We start from the raw sequence: 21,812 nt of genomic DNA on the forward strand, positions 1-21,812 counted from the left end.
GGGATGTCCTGTGATATGTGATGCAGAGGGGCGGGCTTTGAGTGGAGAGCGGAGTTATTACCATTCGTGGACTGAAATGTACAGTAGGAGCTGTCCAATAATAGGGTGGCAGGCTTCGCTCCAATGTACAGGGACAGGCTGGGTGTGAATTGGCTTGCAGCCTCTGCTCTGATCCCGAGGAGTGGACACATATCCCTCCCCTGCTGAGATCCAGACTTCTCAACCCGCAGTGGCACGGCTGTCATTGGAGCAGCAGGAGGCATGAGCTCACAAGTAATAACTTCTCCGGGGCCCTGGACTACGAATCTCTGTGCGGGGACACCCCATCTCTGTGCCAGAGATCTCTACAGGAGGGATAGAGGATCTCTGTTTGGGGGTCTGCAGAGGAATGATGTGAGATCTGCTTGCAGAGGTGATCCCTATATGGATAATGCAGTAATCTCTATGCTCGGGGGGTCTGTATAGGAATGATTTGGGATCTCTTCTAGGAATGATGTGTGATCCCTTTGCTGGAGGATCTCCAAAGCAATGATTTAGGGATCACTTTCTAGGATATCTCTATAGGAAAAATGTTGGGTCTCTTTATAGGGGATCTGTATAGGAAGGATATGGGATCTCTTTGCAGGGGGAGCAATAAAGAAATGGTCTAATGATATATTGTTTAAGGATCTCTCTATAGGAATGATATAGGGATCCCTTTGCAGGGGATCTGTATAGGAAAATATGGGATCTCTTTGCACGAGGAGCTATAAAGAAATAAGCTGGGGATATTTTATAGGATCTTTATAGGAAGGATGTGGGGTTTCTCTGCAGGGGATCTGTATAGGAATGGTGTGGGAATATCTTTACTGGAGGGTCTGTATAGCAATCATCTGGGGACCTCTTACTCTGATATCTCTAAAGGGATGATGTGATTATCTCTTTGCTGGGGGGGATCTGTATAGGAATGATCTGAGGATCTTTGTTAGGATATCTCTATAGGAAGGATGTGGAATCTCTTTGCAGGGGATCTGTATAGGAATGATGTGGAATCTCTTTTTAAGGGATCTGTATAGGAATGATGGGAGGACCGCTTTCCAGAGGGAGCTATAAAGGAATGATCTGGGGATCTTTTTTTAGGATCTCTCTATAGGCATGATGTTGGATCTCCTTGCAGGGGATCTGTATGGGAATGATGTGGGGATCTCTTTGCTGGAGGATCTCTATAGCAATGATCTGGGGATCTCTTTGTAGGATATATCTAATGGAACGATGCGAGAATCTATAGGAATGATGGGGATCTTTTACAGGGCAACACTATAGGAATTATATTGACAATATGGTGTTTCAATGCCAAAACAGATTGTTTGGAGTGCAAAATACATATTGGTCCTGCCCGCATTATGAGGGTCTGTTGCATTAGTCTTTCATTTCATTAAGGTAATTTCGTTAATTATTTTGCTATTGCTTTGGAAATTTAAATATAGTTTGTCAGATTGAAAAGACCAAGATGTGCTTTATTTATTGTTTTTAAAATCATTTTCCCCAAATGTTTATTTTTGTTCCTAATTTTCTCTTAAAAATGTTTTTTTTTTTTTTGGTACATTTTAGAAATGTACCATTGTTGTAATTTGTTTATTTTCCTAACTTTTTAAACATTTATTTTGAACATAGTGTAGAGAAATTTTGTAATGAATGCATGTAACGTGGGTAGTGCAATACGTAAGTAGGACTTTCCTCTCTCTCTCTCTCCTATTGCCCAGGGACCCCAGAAGTTATCAGTTCGTCCCTCATTTCAGGTAACTACCCCCTCTCTGGCTATGGTATGTTAGGTTTGCCCATCAGAGGCCCTTGATGAACACTAATGCCATGTGTGAGTGAAACTGATGTTTTTATACCAACAAATTGTACCTTTTAATGCATTACTGCTGCATATCTACATTTTTATTAGATCCAGCCTGACACTTCTTGTTGCTGAACTGGGGATACTTATAGCAAAGGCTTTTATGAGAGGCATTTATACCATGCATCTTTTTTGATTTAGGATCATTTTAGACATGTTCAGATTCAAAGACCCGTTAGGAATGGTTCTCTTTAACACCACCTTTCCAAAACACCCTAAGAGCCAGTGCTTACAAGCTCAGGTCACATGACAAGATGACAAAATGACAAATGCACCTGCAAATGGATTCTGAATGCTTTGAGCATCTCAAACTGATCCCATTGCCCCAAGCACAACAGTATTTTGCACTGCATGTGATTTTTTTCTTTTTTTGGGGGAGGAAGGGGGGGGCACTCAATCATTCTGCACAATCTCTAAAAATCCCCCCAAACACTCATGCTTTTCTGTAGCAGTAGTTACCACTTTTTAAACTTAGCATGATACAGTGTTTGTAGATAATGGGTACCTGCACATAACATTTCGAAGCTTCTCTAGGTTGCTGGGAGTGAAATACCAATAGTTGCGATCACACCTCTGAACATCTTTCTCGATACGGTGCAAGTTGATTGTGTACATATCCAGCACTTCTTGCTAAATTAAATTGTTGGACAAAAAGAAAAACAAATCAGTTGAGAGAATTTGATGTAAAAGCTGCAGAAAATAAATGCATATCACTTCATAGAAAGTTAAGCGTTCATGCACATGCATCCAGAAAAAAAGGTTTTAGGGGACTTTATCATACTTCTTTTTACTTCTTGGCTTCGTTTTAGGGTTTCTATATTAAGTTTCAAGGGGCCCCATTTTATTTATCAGCTCTGCCACTATATAAAAGTGAATGGGCTCAGTCCTGATATGACACTTACATATGGATACTGTCCATGCATAGAAGCACTGAAGAAGGGATCTGTCAGAAATTACTTATAGATCAAGTGAAATCAGAGTCCAGTATATCACACATGAACAAAAATGTATATTTAGATATTGTAGAGGTAAATTATTTTTTCTAGGATTCTTAAAAAAAATTCCCTCCCCTGTCCTCCTACCTATGCTATCCACCCTGTGTAAAAAAAATTGTATATTTAACATCTTTTAGTTGAGTCACATGATCCTAAAGCTCTGGCTTCCCTGTGTCATGGAGCACCCACGGCCAAGATCTTGTCAGAGCTCCCTCCTCTTCCCTGCAGCCGCCGCTCACTGACACAGGAAAGCTAGAGCTGCAAGATCATGTGACCAGACCAAAGCGGACTGAAAAAAAAGGTAAGTATACAGATCTTTTTATACAGGCTAAACAGGATAGGTAGAATGAAAGAGAAGGGAACATTTTTTTGTCTATGACAAGACAAGTCTCAGATTAGAGGAATAAGGTGGTAAAGTGGTCTCCAAAAAGAAACATTGCCATTTTTAAAATGTATCTCTTATTTTATTCATATGTTTATTTATTTACGTATTCATGATGTTATTTATTAATCTGTATTATTTAAATTAGTGAAACTGCCAGGAGTGAGTGCTGTCTGCAGCCAAGTCTGCCCACAGTGGTTTGGCTGCTGTGGAGGCCTGGGGCATTATGGGATAACCTGCTGCATTTTCAAGTTCAAGTCTACCTGAATTGTAATAAAAACATTGAAATAATGGCATACAATGATAGCATCTCCAGAAATTAGTTCTTAAACTATCAAATTCAAATGAATTACATCTAAACATTTATGACAATTACTTTTTTAAGATTTATTAAACTAGGCATTTTCCTTAAGAAAATCAATATGGGGTATGAATGTGGTAATGTGTTGAATCATAACAATGAATATTAGGCTTTTTATCTTTAAGATTTTGGCCTCATGCACTCAGGGTGTTAGAAAAAATGAGCTGCAGAGCCACTGCTAATGCCAGGAAAAAGCAGCTGTAAAATGTGTGTAGCACCCTACAAATAGGTGCTAGGTAAACCTATAGTGGGCCTTGTCTGCCTAACAGCAGAGCTGTGATTTGTATAGTCAGGGAGGTCATGGCTTCCAGATGTGCCTGCTGAGGGGAGAAGTATCCCCACTGGCTCCTGTGAGAGGCTTCTCATAGGGCAGTGTGAGAAGCCCAATCAGGGGACACATCCCAGCTTGTAACTACACCAGAAGGCAGATTACGCTGCAAGGGATTCTGGGAGTGGGTATAAGTTTGGGGGGAAGTGCGTGGCAAGGTGTCTTTGGCGGGAGCAGAGTCCCAGGAAGGAGAGTGCGGCTGTCTCTCCTCCTGTCTGAGGAAGGTGGATGTCTCGGGGTGTCGCCTGAGAATCCAGAGAGTGCTGAGTTGAACTGAGGGGGATCTGGTGTGTCGAGAGCCTGCGGAGAGAGAGAGAGGTCCAGTCCCAGGAAAGCCTACACAGGTCGTGAGTACTGTGGATTGCCCCTGGGGGTCTGACTAGAGTCAGAGGGGACCACTCCGGAAGAGGTTCAGGGATCCAAGGTCAGCTAGCTGTAAAGGGGGTACCTAGGTTGAGGACCCTGAAGTATAAAAGGGGGTACATAGTCAGTGGACCCTGAAGAGTTCAAGGAGCAAAGGGGGCACCTGCAGTCTGGGCCCTGAATTGTATTGTGTGTGCCAGTTACAGTGTTAGCTATTTGGAGTTCTACAAAATACTACCTCAAGCTGTGCCAGGCGGGGGAAAGTATTCAAAAACTTACACAGTGAAGCAGTGTCAGGAGTTCTACAGTTCTCAGTCTTGGATATACTGGACTATAGGTCAGGGATTCAACACTTCCTCTGTTTGACTGAGTGTTCTCAGAGTCAGTGAGCGTTGGCTGGCGCTGGCTAGCGTCAAGGAAGCGCCAACGGGCATTTTTCCAGGATCAAAGTCCCAATTGTAATTAGTTCAAGCCAAAAGGAGTATCCCACTCATTCCCTTCTCCCATCCCCTTAATTTATAATAAAAACCACAGACAAAGATGCCGGAGTTGTCACAGTTTCAATTGTCACACCTGGGGACTCACATGGGCTGGAGAGGATTCCGGTATCAATGGCAGACCCAAACTTTGCTGCACGTGCTTTTAGTAGATTTTTCCATTGACGTTAATGCACGTTTAGCCACGTTAGCTTTTAGCAGCGTTTTTCTGCCTCTATTCAAAATCAATGGTTGCCTATGTGCCCTCTTTGATACGGCTTTCAGCCCATTGATTTGAATGGAAGTCGCATCATCCTACTTGTGGTGCGACTTGCACTCTGAGGATCTTGAGGGGGAACTCCACGCCAAAATGGTAAAAAAAACGGAGTGGGGTTCCCCCCCCCCAGGTTTCAAACCAGGCCCTTCGGGTCTGGCATGAATTCTGAGGGGGGCCCCACGCAAAAAAAAAATGGCGTGGGGTCCCTCCAAAATCCATACCAGACCCTTATCCGAGCATGCGGCCCAGCAGGTCAGGAAAGGGGAGGGGATGAGCGAGCGGCCCCACCCCCTCCAGAACCATACCAAGCCACACGCCCTCAACATGGGGGGGTGCTTTGAACCCCAAAGCACCTTGTCCCCATGTTGATGAGGACAAGGGCCTCTTACCGATAACCCTGGGCGGTGGCTCTGCGGGCAGGGGGCTTATAGGAATCTGGATGCCCCCTGTAACAAGGGGGCCCCCCAGGTCTCTGACCCCATCCTTATGTGAATGAGTAAGGGTTACATTGTACCACTACCCATTTACCCCAAAAAAGGCAGTGTAGTGGAAATAATGACAAGAGACGGTTTTGAGAAGTCCTTTATTAAAAATCTTCCTCCGATCTTCTCCCTCTGATCTTCTCTCTCCGGTCTTCTCCCTCTGTTCTTTTTCCTCCGGTCTTCTCCCTGTGCTCTTCTTCCTTTGGTTTTCTCCCTCTGTTCTTCTTCCTCCGGTCTTCTCCCTCCGGTCCTCCTCTGACGATGTCTCCCGTGATTATGCCGACTCCATTCTTCGCAGCTTCTTATATAGCCATGGGGGCGTGGTCACCCGGAGACACCACTCCTTGTGTCGTCATGAATTGTCAAATGACGACACAAGGAGGCGGGGTCTCTGACCGACGTCACTGGGTGTCCACGCCCCCCATGGAGGAGGAAGAAGACCGGAGGAAGAAGAACAGAGGGAGAAGACCGGAGGAAGAAGAATAGAGGGAGAAGACCGGAGGAAGAAGAACAGAGGGACAAGACCGGAGGAAGAAGAACAGAGGGAGAAGACCGGATGAAGAAGATTGGAGGAAGATTTTTAATAAAGGACTTCTTAAAACCGTCTCTTGTCATTATTTCCACTACACTGCCTTTTGGGGTGAATGGGTAGGGGTACAATGTACCCCATACTCGTTCACATAGGGAGGGGTCCGGGATCTGGGGGGCCCCCTTGTGACATGGGGCATCCAGATTCCGATAAGCCCCCTGCCCGCAGACCCCCACAACTACCGCCCAGGGTTGTGGCCAAGGGGCAAGAGTCCCCCCCTGCTACAAAGCACCCCTTATTTAGGGCGTGTGGCCTGGTATGGTCCAGGAGTGGGTGGGGCCGCTCGCTCATCCTGACCTGCTGGGCTGCATGCTCAGATAAGGGTCTGGTATGGATTTTGGGGCGGACCCCACGCATTTATTTTGCGTGGGGCTCCCAACAAAATCCATACCAGACCCGAAGGGCCTGTTTTCGAACCTGGGGGGGGGGACCCCACGCCGTTTTTTTTTACCATTTTGGCATGGAGTTCCCCCTCAAGATCTTCAGAGTGCAAGTCGCACCACAAGTCGGATAATCCTGATCCGACCTCTTATGCGACAAATCAATCGGCTCCTATAGGGAACCATTGATTTTCACATTAAAAAAAAACGTATAACGTGGCTTAATGCTGTATAAGCAACGTTATGCAACGTTAAGCATCCTTTAGCAGCATCAGACGTTTTTACAGCTATGACGCTAGTCCTCAGGATGCCCTGGTCTTGGGATTTTTTTGCAGCTTGAAATGGCCTATGCCACTTGCAGCTGCAAAACGTCTGTGTGTGCATAAGGCCAAAAGATAACACGGAGGGGCGTTTTTAAGCTGCAAAAAAAAAAAACGTCTGGCGTTCCTAAAAGCTGCTGCAAAAACGCCCTGTGTGCATGAGGCCTTTAACACTGAACCCTGTGTGCATACTTATCTAAAATGTATCACAAGACATGAGAGAGCAGAGTTGGGCATGCTAATTGCAAGATACCCACAGAATATGTTACTCCAGTGGAAGAGACCGGGGAAACTTCAGACACAGTCTTGTCAATGACAACCAATGAATCATGTTGTGGATACAGACTTTCCATCTCTGGTTCTTCTGATAAATTATCCTCGCTTCCCACCAAACTTTCTTTCTCAGCTTCACTGTCTGGCCAAGCTTCCACAACAGAAAGCATTGCAGTTTCCTTATCAGGCAAAATATCCTCTGTACTTTCAGCAATTGATAAAAAGTCATCCAAACTTTCGTTGGCTGTAGTTTCTGTGTCCAAACTGTCCTGAATAGCAAGTTCCTCTTCGACTCTTTTGCCATCAAGCATACTGTCCAAGCTGGACTGTTTTTTTCCACCTGTTCCTCCAGGTTTCATAGGCAGATAAAGTGCATTTTTGCTGGTATCCGTTGATGCATTCTCATCTGTACTGAAGCTATGCTCTGAATAACCAGAAGTGATAGAGAAGTTTCTGGAAGATGGGTGGCCTGAATCTGGAGAGCATGTCCCATTAGGTACTGTTCCATTAGGTATTTTTGAGGGTTTACTCTCCTCGCTTCTTGTGTCTAACTGATCAGCCTCTTCCACCGATTCAAAAACCTAAGCAGTGAAATTGCCTTTAGATTAATTGAAAATTAGGAGACAGAGAAATCAAGACAAAAGCAAAATTCCTTAGAAAACAGAGATGACAGAGTTGACAGAATATGATTTAACAGTTGTTATGACAAAATCCATGTGAAATAATTTTACACTGTATGTAAAGTCAAAACATTTTTTAAGCCTTGGATTGATTAGGAATGGGTCAAAGCAGCGGTAATATTTTTATTCCTGTCTGTGTCCCTGCTATGGGGATTTACCCTCTCCATTTCTTTGGGTGAAAATTGTAATCAAGACAGAAAGAATTGTGCGGGTATTCAAAAATATCAGAGCTGACATCAGAACAAGAGGTGCAGGTAAATAATGGGAGCACCTGTTTAGGTGACGTCTATCTAAGAGAGAAACTCCCCTCATTTTGTAGAGATTTCCTCTCATTTTCTGCTGCGTCTCCAACAGAAAGTGAAGTGAAATCTTCCTAATAGACAGTAAAAATAAAGCTGGCCAAACATGGTTTCGTTTTTTCTTGCAGCCAGCAGGCTGGAAAAACGAAGTGAACTGATTCCTTTCATCCACACATTCAAGGTGGATGGATGAATTTTCCCTGTTGCTCGATTGTTTTTTGACAAAATACACCTCTTTCGGAATACAAAGATCAGTGCTGAGGCCATGGATACAGTGGCATTTAACAGACAGGGCGTTTAAACAGAAGTTGATTGGTAGATCGATTTCTGTTCTACTGAGTTGCCACACAAAACAAAATTCAGTCAATCCTTGCTGAACCGGCCAAATTTTATCCATATTAGGCTACCTTAAGCTTTCAGGGGATTTAAACCTCCTTTTCTCAATCCTAAAGAATAAAAGTTTTAGCCGTACATATACTTTAACTAATAAGGCCAGACCTGTATGCAAATGTGGTTGGCCAATGGTCTCTCAATCCAAATCCATTTAAAAAGCTATACATTCTTGGAGTTGCGGGGAAATTGAACTTCATAAACGCTCAAGAAAAAAAGCATCATTAATCTTTTTCAAAGACTGCATAAAAGTAATAAACATGACAGAAAATAAGTATTTAACTCTGTCAGATTCTTTTTAGTTGCCTATACGTTGCACAAACCTGAGAGAATACATAGTTATTATTACAAAGATTCCCTGTGAAATAAAGCTTCTCTCACTTTACAAAGATATTCAAAAATCCTTTCACTTGTGGGCCGACTGAAAATGGTTAATGCCATCCAAGGTTAACTCTATATATTTACCTTTGCTGTAATATATGGCTGTAAAGCTGCCTACTTCCATTGGCATCAACCTGTGATGGAAAGGATTTTCCTCTTTCTTGCTGAAGCCATAAAACAATTAACTGAAAGGGACACTAGGGTAACTTGAAAAGTGCTAAATGGGCAGCAGTAAGGAAAGCAGGAAACCAAGTATCTGGACACACTTACAGTGGGTCTATGTACAAACAGTTCGCTGAATGCATGGAATGTGACAAACATCTACTCAGCTACAATAAAACTTGCTGTAATCTTGGTTATAGAACTATCTTGTATGAACGGAGCAACATCTAGTGGCCAAAATACCCCCCCCCGAATCGGGGTCCTCAAAAAAAAAAAAAAACAACTGCATTTTGGCCACTAGATGGCTCTTTGATTCTATATGATAGAATCATAACAGTATAGAGCATTGATGGCAAACCTTGGCACCCCTGATGTTTTGGAACTACATTTTCCATGATGCTCACGCAGTGTAGTTGAGCATCATTAAAATGTAGTTCCAAAACATTTGGGGTGCCAAGGTTCGCCATCACTGGTATAGAGCAATGTTCATTGTAGCTGAGCAGAGGTCTGTTTATAGATAGACCCCATAATGCAGGCTTAGGCAGAGCTAATCAATGCTGTGATACTGCAACAGACCTTCACAAAATGACTAGTGTGGTTTTCTGTTCTTTAGTACAGTCTATGTTTGAGTTCATGAAGCTCAGCTGTGCAGTTATAGTCCCCAAGGGCTATAAGGATGACATTTTTTTGAAAGATCATGTTCACAATTTTTAGATTTATCCAATATACAATAATAATTATAGAAATATTTCAGGTTTAATATCAAACTCAGCAGCTGCTTCTATTTTTTGTGAAGAACACAAGTATCTTTGTCCTACTGCCTTTTAACTTGCGCTGAGGATCAATGTTTGTCCTGATTCAAAAAAACCTATTCATAAAGTGTTATCCTTCACCAAGGTTTAAGCTTGGATCAAAACTTGGCCAGTTCAGCAAGAACCAAATTAATTTCAAATTTTGATCCATGGATGGGCACTGTGGTTATACAGAAGTTGATCTACTTATGGACATCTCTACAACTGCGCAGTCGGGTTTTCCCTGCTCAATCAGTTTTGCAGGCTATAGTCAGCAGTGCTGATCAGTGTGTTCTGACGTTGGGGAAGTCCCTCCGCTGTCTGAATATAATACCTCAGTGGGAAGGATTCCCCCATCCACATTGAGTGTGTGGTTCGGGGAATTGTGTGCATTTTTTTTTTTTTTTTTTCATTCAACCCACTGGTCAAGCTACTTTAGTCACAATACAGAAAGCAGGCGTTGGTTTAAAGAAAACTGCAGGCTTATATGAACTTACAAGCAAGGGTCAGAATAAAAGTGGATATCTCAATTTTAAATAGAAACTACCTTAAAGTAAGTTGTAGTTTATTATGCACATTACAAGAGCAGAAGTTGTATATTCCTATTTTTTTTTTTTACTAGGGAATAGGTTTAGTGGCTCTTAAAAGATATGATTCAAGAGTGAAACATTTGCACACTGCACACATCTTTACCTGTGTACTTGCGCTGGAGTCACTTTGTAGGCGTGCATGGTTTTGTCTGTCTGAACTGCAACTTTGGGAAGACTGCAAAACAAGTCAAACAACATTTCAGCTTAAATGAAAGGAAAAATACTAGCTAAAACTATAGCTGTGAAAAGCACCAAGAAAGAAATAAATGAAAATAAATAAAACGGCAGAAAACAAGTGATTTTTTTAAACAGGCACAAATCGCTTGTGCCTTTACTGCTGACCTCATTGCTGGCTGTGGAGTCTCTATGCATCATCCTCTGAATCTGGATATCTAGACTGGCTCCAGAAGAACACTTCAACAAAGCAGCTGCATGGGACTCTTTCTCCCGCTGCCGCACGATAGCCTCACAGCCTAGCCACTCTGCCATCGTTTGTTCATAGCAAGAACGGATTTGCTCATCTACCTATGGCAGAGACAAATGAAGAACGCATATCTGGAATCAATTCATAAGTGCAAGATTTCAAAATTAATATGAAACACAATACGCTCTAACACACCACAGGAAAGCCCATGAGGAGGTACTCAAATTTCTAGTGCAAAGACAAGTCAACAGCAAGTAAACTATTTCATTTTCAAAGTACTATTTGACATAAAGGGTACATATAATTTGTAAAATCTGGTGCCTGCCATTGCTGGGTTCCCTGTGAAAAAATCTTGCCCAGATGATTTCTAAACATCTAAGCCTACATATTACATATTTAGCAGAGTACATCCAGAAAACACATTTTCTACAATGCAATTCTGGTGGAATGATGTCACAAACTTTCTCCAAATGATAAGGTCAACAAGTCTAAAACAACTACCACAAAATTCATGCTGTACATGTCAGTGTGAATTCCTTGACAAAGATATAGTACTGGAGGATTCTTGATGTTTGCCTCTCGTACCATGTGAACAATGAGCACCATTTACTTTTGCACTTCCCAAAAGTGTATGAACAAAAATAATACAAAACAGGGCTATAGGGATAGGCCAGAGAATTGCTAGACCGAGGCACCTATTTGTTGCAGGTACCTTCCAGCCCCACTATAACACTGAAAAAATGCACTCCTGATTCAGCAGGTATTTTGTTTCAACAGCTAAGAGCAAATGAATTCTACCTCTAGTCTACCTCTATTTCTAGTATACAAATCGGAATGCTTAAAGCGGTATTAAAACCAAAACAAAAAGCTTACCAGGCATTAAATGCGGTAGCAGCATTCCTTTTTTTTTTCCCTAGGCTTATTTCTCCTCTGTTTATCCCTGGTGATCTGGCCAGTAACACACCTCCTGTATTAGAAAGCCTTCACTCTGGATGAAGGAGTACAGGGGGCACCTTTGGACAGCAGCATTGTGACACTGGGGAAGGGAGGGTAGTGTTATAGTGGGATAAATGTTTTACATATATAAATAAAAACTGATGATGATCAATTTTGGCACCTCAACCAGTTTTAAATGATATGTCTCATAACTATAAGCTGACACAAGAGAACTTCTTCTGAAAAACAACAGACTTACTGACTGGATCACCAGATGAAAATAGAAGATATAGAAGGTCTGTGGAGGGGGTGGGACCGGGCAGCTCAGGATCTCTCAGCGGTTCGCGATCGGCTGCCGGTCCAGGCATGTGGGCGGATCCCAACTCCATGATCGCTTTGCCCAAGCCTGCACAGGCTCTGATATGTCAGCAGACAGTGGACTTCAGCCCGCTATGTGCTGAAAACAGGTCACAGGAGTGCAAAATGAACTGTACTTTTAACTCCCCATAATTCAGAATCAGCGGGAGCCCTGAGCTTGCCACGGCCACCTGCCACCAGATACAGCGTGTCACTTGCAGGGTCATGGAAAGGGGTGGGCAGGAGGGGTGGCTGCCTTGGGCAACAATGGGGATTTTGCAGGGTTGTGCTAGAATAAGTGAGTAGGGGGAGGGGTTGATTTGTACTAGGAGAGGGGATTTCTGTTAGGAAGGGGGAATTTGGGAGAGGATATTTGTGCTGGGAGAGGGGGATTTTTATGCTCAAAGGGGAAATTTGAGGGGTAGAGGAATTGTGCTAGAAGAGGGATGTTGGGGAGGGAGAATTTGAGCTGGGAGGGGGGGATTTGTACTGAAAGAGGGGAATTATTTTAGGGGGAGAACTTTGGGTTGCAAGGGGACTTTATGCTTAGGGGGTAGGTGTGAAGAGTATTGTTCACATTTTTTTCGGGAGGAGGGTAAGAATTTTTGCTGACACATAATGCCCACACATTTTGGTGGGGGAGGGGGGGCGTAATTTAACTGCTTCACCCTGGGCACTAGATGACCTTGTCCCAGCACTGGTCACTTGCCACTGTCCCCTGCCACCAGATGCAGCTTGTCATTTTCACCTGCCACCAGATGCAATGTGTCACTTGCCACTGTCATCTGCCACCAGATGCAGTGTGCCACTTGCAATCAGATGCAGCGTGCCACTTGCCACCAGATGCATTGTGTGTAAAGCTGCAGGAATTGGGACTGATCTGTGGTCTGAAGGTGCAGGAATTGGGGTGATCTGAGTTGTAAAGGTGCAGAAATTAGGACTGATCTGAGGTGTTAAGGTGCAGGAAATTGAGACTGATCGGAGGTGTGAAGGTGCAGGAAATCGGGACTGGTCTGAGGTGTAAAGGTGCAGGAATTGTGACTGGTCTGAGGTGTGAAGGTGCAGGAAATTGTTACCGGTCTGAGGTGTGAAGGTGTAGGAATTGAGACTGATCTAAGGTGTGAAGGTGCAGGAATTGGGACTGATCAGGGGTGTGAAGGTGCAGAAAAGTGGGACTGATCAGAGGGTATGAAGGTGCAGAAAATTGGGACTTATCTGAGGTGTAAAGGTGCAGGAATTAGGACTGATCTGCGGTCTGAAAGAAAAGGAATTGGAGTTGACCTGAGGTGTGAAGGTGCAGGAATTAGGGCTGATCTGAGGTGTAAAAGTGCAGGAATTGGGGCTTTTGAAACAAGGGTAAGTTATCACTGTGTGACTCTATGTTCCCGAGTGCACTTAAGGTTACCTTCAAGAAGCACTGCACAGCACGTTTAATTCTATAAGGAAATATATAGTTTATTTCCTATGAGTTATGACCTCTTCGCAGAGGGTCTTCGAGTTAGTGGCATTACCCTAAACCAACCTTTCCTAGTGTAGTGTTACACAAGGATAAGGTTGACTTGAGTCCTAAAGCCTTTTTTTCCTTCCTTGGTTTCCTTCCTTCTACCTCAACCAGGACATTGTCTTCCATTGTATAGGTGCTGCTCTGAGACTACCTCTTAGCTACAGCATCTTTTAGGCAATCAGATTCCCTTTGTGTGCTTCCTGATAGTTCTCACAGGAAGCTTCCAGCTTCTTGCACCAGTGCATCTCTAGCTGGATTAAACAAATCATCATTCAAGCCCATGGTCTAAAGCAGGAGTAGCCAATCTTTTGAGCACAGTGTGCCGAGAAATTTTTTAAAGGAAATTAAGAGTGCTGGCTATAGAAAAAAAAAAGTCAACTTCACACTCTCAATAAAGAAAATAGAAAAATTACTTGAATAATAGTAAGAAATTAACATTGCGCTTCCAAAGATCAGATGTGTTTCACTCAGCAGTCAAAGCTTTAATGTTTCCTCATTCATATATTTGAATTACAAAATGGTGAAAAAGAGAGGTGGAGATGGTCTTTAACCAATAAGAGAATATCATAAATAACATGGCTGCGCAATGGTTAAGCAACATGTTATCATAACAATTATGTAATACTGGCAGAACACATACAGTACCTCTGGAGTATATCATGAAAAAAGTTTGGACAACTGACCACTTGGATATCATCCTAAATAACAGTTCTAGATGAAAAACAAAACTCTATCCTTTATAGACCCAGCATGCAGAATTCGTACTCACAATAACGAGAAGGACCACCTTGCGATTAATGTCAGATAAGGGAATATATCTAATAGGTTCGAAGGACAGTCTCTAAAGGTCTGAAAGAACCAGGTGGTGGGGGTAGAGATGTATGGGACACCCCGGCACCCTACACACAAGCTTTAATTAGGGATTAAGAGGCCAAAAGAGAGTCCAAGGTCACGGGTTACCCTTTTTATGTTTCTCAAATCTGTCCAATTTGTTTTTGAATATGGAGGGCAGGAGATCCATATCATGAGTTCCCCACTTAAGGCAAAGAACTTGGAATACCTCTGGATGGAGAGTCCATTTTCCTGGATGCATGGCCTTGCAAATCAGATGGTCCCAGAACCAATTGTCCCATGGTGCCTGGGTGTTAAGTTGCAAAAGTCTAAAGTGAAACTAGGTGTATGACACGGCCTTGAAGAAGACAAGCATTAATCCAAAGACCTTATTGCAGCGACAAATTAAGGGTTGACCCTGAGAGTGGAGTTTGTCCCAGGGCAGGAAGATCCTGAAAAGGGCATATTCAATGTCAGACCCAGGTGCTCGCCTTTAGCTAGTACTTCTGAAGGTTGAGGATCCAGTCAAATCTTTGCCGAGTCTGCATTGTCCTCTGGACGGTGCCTGAAAGAGTTCAGAAGGAATGATCCTTTAGCAAGAGATTGTCCACAAAACCCACAATGTGTATCCATTGGTAACAGCTGGGACCAAGGCAAGCACCTTGGTTAAAACTCAGTAGGGGAGATGGGCAGGCTAAAGGGAATGGCAACAAAATGCTGATCACCCACTGCAAAATGCAGATAACATTTATGAGGAGGAAAGATGGGAAGATGTCTACTGAAGAAATACCCAAGAAGGAGGAAGGCAATTATTAACCGGGCCAATTCCTTGCAGAAGCTTTAAACCTGAAGGAGAAAGTTGAGGTTCTTCAGATTCAAGAAGGGACAAACTTCTCATTTTAATTGAGAACTATGAAAGGTAGAAACCCTAAAAGAGTCCCTCATCTGGAACTGGGGTGATGAGCCACCGCAAGAAACCAAAAAGGGGGGTAATCCCAGTGCCTAATCTCAAAAACAGCAAACACACACCTCACTGCACAAAAAAAGAGTATATAAATATACAAATCTGCAAATTCAGGGTTAGACCAGTCCACATACTGAATGATGGAGCTCAAGAGATCAATAGTACAAATTAAAAACTGTGTGTGTGTATATGTATATCATAAATATAATTATAAATATATATAAAAATATATATTTTTTTACTTTGCTTTCAATTTGTATCTTCTTTGGGCAGTGAGCTGTGTGTTTGTGCTGGTTTTCTTTGTTTTGAACGTTTGCCAGAGGTCCCCCAACTCTGACAAGTGGGGGCACTCCATCACTGAGAAGAAGGCTTGCAGCCAGACTTGGCTGACTTAAGAGTACCATGCCTTTTGATGAAAGTATGCACAGGTGCATCTCAATAAATTAGAATATCATCAAAAAGTTAATTTATTTCAGTAATTCAATTCAAAAAGTGAAACTCATATATTTTATAGATTCTTTACACGCAGAGTAATATATTTCAAGCATTTCTTTCTTTTCATTTTGACGATTATGGCTTAAAGTTAGTGAGAAACCAAAGTTCAGCATCTCAGAAAATTAGAATATTACATATGACCAATAAAAAAAAGGATTTTTAATACAGAAATGTTGGCTTACTGAAAAGTATGTCCATTGTGGCAGAGCGTTGCCCTGCCAGGGTCTAGAAGGAGGTTGTGTCCCAGAATTGAGGGGCTCCAGGGAGCTTGTGAAGTGAAGAGGAAAACTGAATTTTTGTAAAATCTTACCGTAAAATTCCTTTCTCTGAGTCCTCCGACAGTCGCCGCCCACTCACAAGTCTTCACCAATGGGTATTGACCTTTTCTCCGCAGGAGTAGCTAGGCACAAGATTTGTTAATAACAAAAGCTTTTAGCATAGACACACCCCTAGGGGCTGTCCCCTTAGTCAATACCTCCCTGCACCAGCATTCCCAACTCAGTTTGGTAGCATAGCAGTAAGAGTACACAAAAACCCCAAAAGAGGGGCGGCGACTGTCGGAGGACTCAGAGAAAGGAATTTTACGGTAAGATTTTACAAAAATTCAGTTTTCTCTTACGTCCTCCGACAGTCGCCGCCCACTCACAAGTCTTGACCAATGGGATGTCCCAAAGCAGTGTAGACCTGAGGGGTGGGAGACGCAGCCGCAAAAAAAGCAACGCAGTACCCACATCAGAGAAAGGAACCTTACACACAGTAAGAGAACCAACTGGGCAACAGGAAAACGTGCTCAACAGGAGCAACAACCCAGGAAAAACAAGTAACCCAGGGGTAAAACACCCCAACAGCCAAGGACCCAAAACAAGGGTCCCTAAGGCACTGCCGCACTGAGAACTTTACGGCCAAAGGAGGCATCGGCCGAGGCCTGAACATCCACCTTATAAAACTTTGAGAAAGTGTGAACGGACGACCAAGTCGCCGCCTTACACACCTGGGCCACAGAAGCCTGATGCCGGAAAGCCCAAGACGTACTCAACGACCTCGTAGAGTGCGCTTTTACAGGGAAGGGAGGAACCCTCTCCTTCAAGGCATAGGCCTGCACAATGGTTTGCCTAATCCATTTGGCGATAGTCGCAGCCGACGCCGCCATGCCCTTCCGAGGTCCCTCAGGAAGGACAAAGAGGGAATCCGACTTGCGAAAAGGCTTAGTGGACGACAGGTAAACCCTGATCGCCCGGACAACATCCAAGGAATGTAAGGCAACCTCCTTAGGATGATTCGGCTTTGCGCAGAGCGAAGGCAAGACAATTTCCTCATTAAGGTGAAAATCCGAGATCACTTTCGGCAGAAAGGACGGGTTAGCTCGCAAGACCACCTTATCCTTGTGAACCACCAAGTAGGGAGAGCTGCAGGACAAAGCCGCCAGCTCCGACACCCTGCGAGCCGAAGTGATCGCCACCAAAAAAGCCACCTTTTTGGACAACAGAGGCAACGAGATCTCCCTGATCTTTTCAAAGGGAGCATGTTGCAACACGGACAGAACTAGGTTCAAGTACCATGGAGGCAAAGGCTCCTTCCTAGGAGGGGCCAAATGTCGCACCCCCTGAACAAAGGTGCGGACCAATGAATTTGACGCCACAGGGCGCTGAAAAAGAACGGCCAGCGCAGAAATCTGGCCCTTAATCGTGGCCAGCGCCAAACGCTGGTCCACTCCAGTTTGGAGGAAAGCCAACACTCTCGACACCGAGTACGAGCGAGGGGAATACCCCCTGGACTCACACCAGGCAAAGTATACTTTCCAAGTACGGTAGTAAATCTTCCCCGAAGAGGCTTTTCTAGCCTTGATCAAAGTGGGAATGACCTCAGGGGAGAGACCCCTATCCTTCAGGACCTGGCCTTCAACAGCCAGGCCGTTAAAGCCAGCGACTGTAAAGCAGGATGGAATATCGGCCCTTGAGACAGAAGGTCTTTCCGAAGCGGCAGGCGCCACGGAGCGTCGACTGCCAGAATGACGAGGTCTGCGTACCAAGACCGGCGAGGCCAGTCCGGTGCCACCAGAATCACCGCATGCGGTTCCGAGGCTAACCTGCGAAGGAGCCTGGACAGCAGCTGAATCGGTGGAAAGCTATACATCAGACGATACCGATGCCAGGGCGCCACTAACACGTCCGAGGCGTCCGCCCGAGGATCGCGCGTCCTTGCCATGAACCTTTCCACCTTGTTGTTTAGACGAGACGCGAACAGGTCCACATCTGGGGAACCCCACTTCGCGCACAACATCTGGAAGACATCCGGATGAAGGGACCATTCCCCCTGGTCCAGGGTCTGGCGACTCAGATAATCCGCCTGCCAGTTCTCCACCCCCGGAATGTGAACTGCCGTTATCGCCGGGACGTGCGTCTCGGCCCAAGACAGAATGTCGGCCACTTCCCGAGCCGCTCGGGCACTCCTGGTGCCCCCTTGATGGTTGATGTAGGCCAACGCTGTGGCATTGTCCGTCTGAACCCGAACCGGATGGCCCTGAAGCCGTTCCGACCATTGCAGAAGGCAAAGCTTTATCGCTCGCAATTCCAGAATGTTGATCGGAAGGGAGGACTCCTCCTCCGACCAAGTTCCCTGGGCGGACAGAACGCCCAGAACACCACCCCAGCCCGACAGGCTGGCATCCGTGGTGATCACCGTCCACAACAATGGACGAAAAGATTTGCCCCCCGACACCGCCGGGGACTGGAGCCACCACAGAAGATCCCTTCTAGTGCGTTGGCTCAATGAGATCCGCAGATCCAGGGACTGCGGTCGCCCGTCCCACTCGGCAAGAATCTCCGCCTGGAGACCCCGCGTGTGAAACTGGGCAAAAGGGATCGCCTCGAAAGTCGAGACCATCAAACCCAGACATCTCATGCATGTCCGGAGAGACGAGTATTGGTTGGTCCTGAGGGACCCGACCTTGTCCCGAAGTGTCCGGAGCTTGTCTGCCGGCAGGAAGACCCTCACCTGAACAGAATCCAGAACCATCCCCAGATAGGGAAGCCGAACCGAAGGACACAGAGTCGACTTCGGAAAGTTTATGGTCCAACCGAACTCTTGCAGTGTCTGCACCGTGGTGGACAGGTCGGTCACCAGACTCTGGCTGGCATTTGACCTTATCAGGAGATCGTCCAGATACCCCAAGACAGCAATGCCCTGTGCTCGCAACAGGGCCAGAACCGGCGCCAGCACCTTGGTAAAAACCCGTGGAGCCAAAGCGAGACCGAAAGGTAACGCCACGAATTGGTAGTGATCCTCCGCAATGGCGAATCGAAGGTACCTTTGGTGACCCTCGAAAATGGGGATGTGCAGGTACGCATCCTTCAAATCGATGGAGGCCATGAATTCCCCCGGACTCAGGGCAGCCACCACTGAGCGCAGGGATTCCATGCGGAACTTGCGAACCCGCACAAAGCGGTTCAGAGCTTACAAGTCCAGAATCGGACGCACCTTGCCCTCCTTTCTGGGCACAGTGAACAGATTGGAGTAAAACCCCCGAAATCTGTCCCGATGAGGCACCGGAACCACCACTCCTTGGGCCCGCAGGTCCCACACCGCCAGGTGCAGATCCTGCAAGCGCTCCGGAGACAGCTGAAGATTTGAGGGAAAAAATCTGCCCGCCGGCCGAGAGAGAAATTCGATCTTGTAACCAGATCGAACGATTTCCTGAACCCATCTGTCCTGAATGCAGAACAGCCAAGGTTGGAGGAAACTGCGCAGAAGTCCCCCCACCCCAGAAACGGGTGAGGGCGCCCCTTCAGGCGAAATTGGCGTGGGTTGACGAACCGGACTGGCCAGATTTTTGCTTACCCGCCCACGGCTTCTTCTGGGAGCTTTGGCCTTTGAAGGGCTTGCCCTTGGATTGCGACCGAAAGGCACGAAAGGACCCCTGAGAGGGCCTAAACGAGGAGTCCTGTTTGCCACGGAAAGATTTGTGCTTGGGATTTTGGGGTAAGAGAGTACTCTTGCCCCCCGTAACTCCTTTGATCAGAGTATCCAAAGCCTCGCCAAAAAGGCGAGATCCCACGTACGGAAAGTCCGCCAACGTCTTGCGAGAAGATTGGTCGACCGACCAACTTTTCAGCCATATCAGACGATGGTTCAGCACCGCCACGCTGGACAGGCGTGCAGCCAAAGGAGCTAAATTCAAGTCCGCATCACACAAGTACATGACTCCTTGATGGATTTGATCCACCATAGCCAACGTGGTAGGCGGAGCCGAATCAGCCACCAGGGTGCACCTGAGCACCTTTGTCCAATCGGCAACCGCCTGGGCCGCCATAACCAAAGCAAAAATAGGTTTTAGCATAGAACCAGCAACCATATAGGCATGACGGGCAAGAGACTCCAACCTCCTGTCCGTAGGGTCCCGGGAAACCGGGGTATCCTCAGAAGGAACCGCAGTAGCTTTGTTTAAAACGGCTACCGCGTGATCCACCTGAGGCGCCACACACCAACGCTCGTCGGTGGAGGGCGCAAACGGATAAAGCAGTTTAAACTTATTCGGCACTGTAAAGGGCTTCTTTAAATTGCGCCACTGTTCATTAACAGTATGATGAAATTCTGCAGGGCAGGGAAAAACCTGCGCTGATTTGCAGGTTCTTTGCGTCCCAAAGGAGGACACCCTAGCAGGAGGAGTGGGCTCCTCCTCCAGGTGCAACGTATCCTTAATGGAGGCAATCAGCTCATCCATGAATGCAAGCTCTTCAGGCGAGCCAGGGGGAGAAACATCAACCCCTTCCAACCTCCGCCTCCCCCTCAGACCCCATAAGGTCCAGAGATGAGCGAGACCCTGAGAAGGGCACGCCAGCCACAGCAGCCACATCGCCCTCTGAATCAGAGGAAATGGATAACCTGGCCCTTTTTGCGGATCGTTCAGCCATCAGCACATGCATCTGAGAAACTAAGGACGCCACTACCGTGGCCAGATCAGCCCCCTCGGGGGGAGCAGCAGCCCCCTGGTCCCCCACCAGGGCGGGGGGAAACTTGCTAACCTGAGAATCCATGCCCACAGCAATGAAAGGAAAAAAAGGTACTGGCCCTTTAACACCACGGCGAGCGCAGCCCACCGTACACTACTGTATGCACCGATCCCGCAGGGATAGAGAACACTGAGCAAGGAATGACAGGACAATGAAGGAAAAACCTGGAGAGAGCACAAACAGGCTGCTGCCACCGATCGCTGTTCCAGAGAGAGAGGAAGTGATGCAATAACCGGCTGACTGATATAGCCTATGAAGGCTCCGCAAAAATGGCCGCTCGGCTGAGGGATAGAGGCTACAAGAAAATGGCGCCGACATGTGCTCGAACGAGCGCGGCCCGCCAAAATGGCGGCGAGTGGCGCTAAAACACAGCGCTGTACAGAGACAGGGCCGTCCATAGCATTTCTGCAAAAAAATGGCGGGCCGCAACAGCGGCCGCCGCTCAAGCATGTCTGCACCCAATCTGCCCCAGACAGAACTCACAGCAGAGCGGGAGGGCCCCCCCCCTCGCAGCCCACAAAGGCATGCTAACCCATACAGGGATCTGACAGGGAGCCCGCACTTCATACAGACATGGGGGTACACACAGCCACAGACTGACACCCACACAGATGGTCCCCACACAGAAGGTGCTTACCGTACCGGATGGCGTGGGGAGCCGTCTCCAGCGACAAACCGCTATCAAGACGACAGGGAGTGCCGCAGCCAGGACGCTGTGGACTGCAGCACAAGACCGCAGAATGGCGTCCAGTGAGGTAGCCACCTCACAGGCAGCATCCCTGCAGCGAGCAGGGATGGGTCGTTCATGGCGCCAGGGCGAACCGTAGCTGAACGCTCGATGGCAGGCTGGGGATCCATCTGGCCCTCAGCCCTGGGATCCAGGGCGGCCAG

The 21,812-nt window shown here is 46.1% G+C and overlaps 1 protein-coding gene across 1 annotated transcript in view; it reads right to left on the bottom strand.

The window, feature by feature from the left end:
- SGSM1 (small G protein signaling modulator 1) overlaps positions 1-21,812 on the bottom strand; it is a 458,328-nt gene that overhangs the window by 27,553 nt on the left and 408,963 nt on the right. Inside the window, exons 17-20 of the mRNA XM_082258183.1 lie at positions 10,744-10,926; positions 10,505-10,576; positions 7,093-7,689; positions 2,388-2,512 (exon numbers count right to left, since the gene is read on the bottom strand). Of these exons, the coding sequence (XP_082114309.1) occupies positions 2,388-2,512; positions 7,093-7,689; positions 10,505-10,576; positions 10,744-10,926 (977 nt within the window). The remainder of the gene's footprint in view (positions 1-2,387; positions 2,513-7,092; positions 7,690-10,504; positions 10,577-10,743; positions 10,927-21,812) is intronic.

Source organism: Pelophylax lessonae (assembly GCF_965119305.1).
Source record: "Pelophylax lessonae genome assembly, chromosome: 1".
NCBI classification, from domain to species: domain Eukaryota; kingdom Metazoa; phylum Chordata; class Amphibia; order Anura; family Ranidae; genus Pelophylax; species Pelophylax lessonae.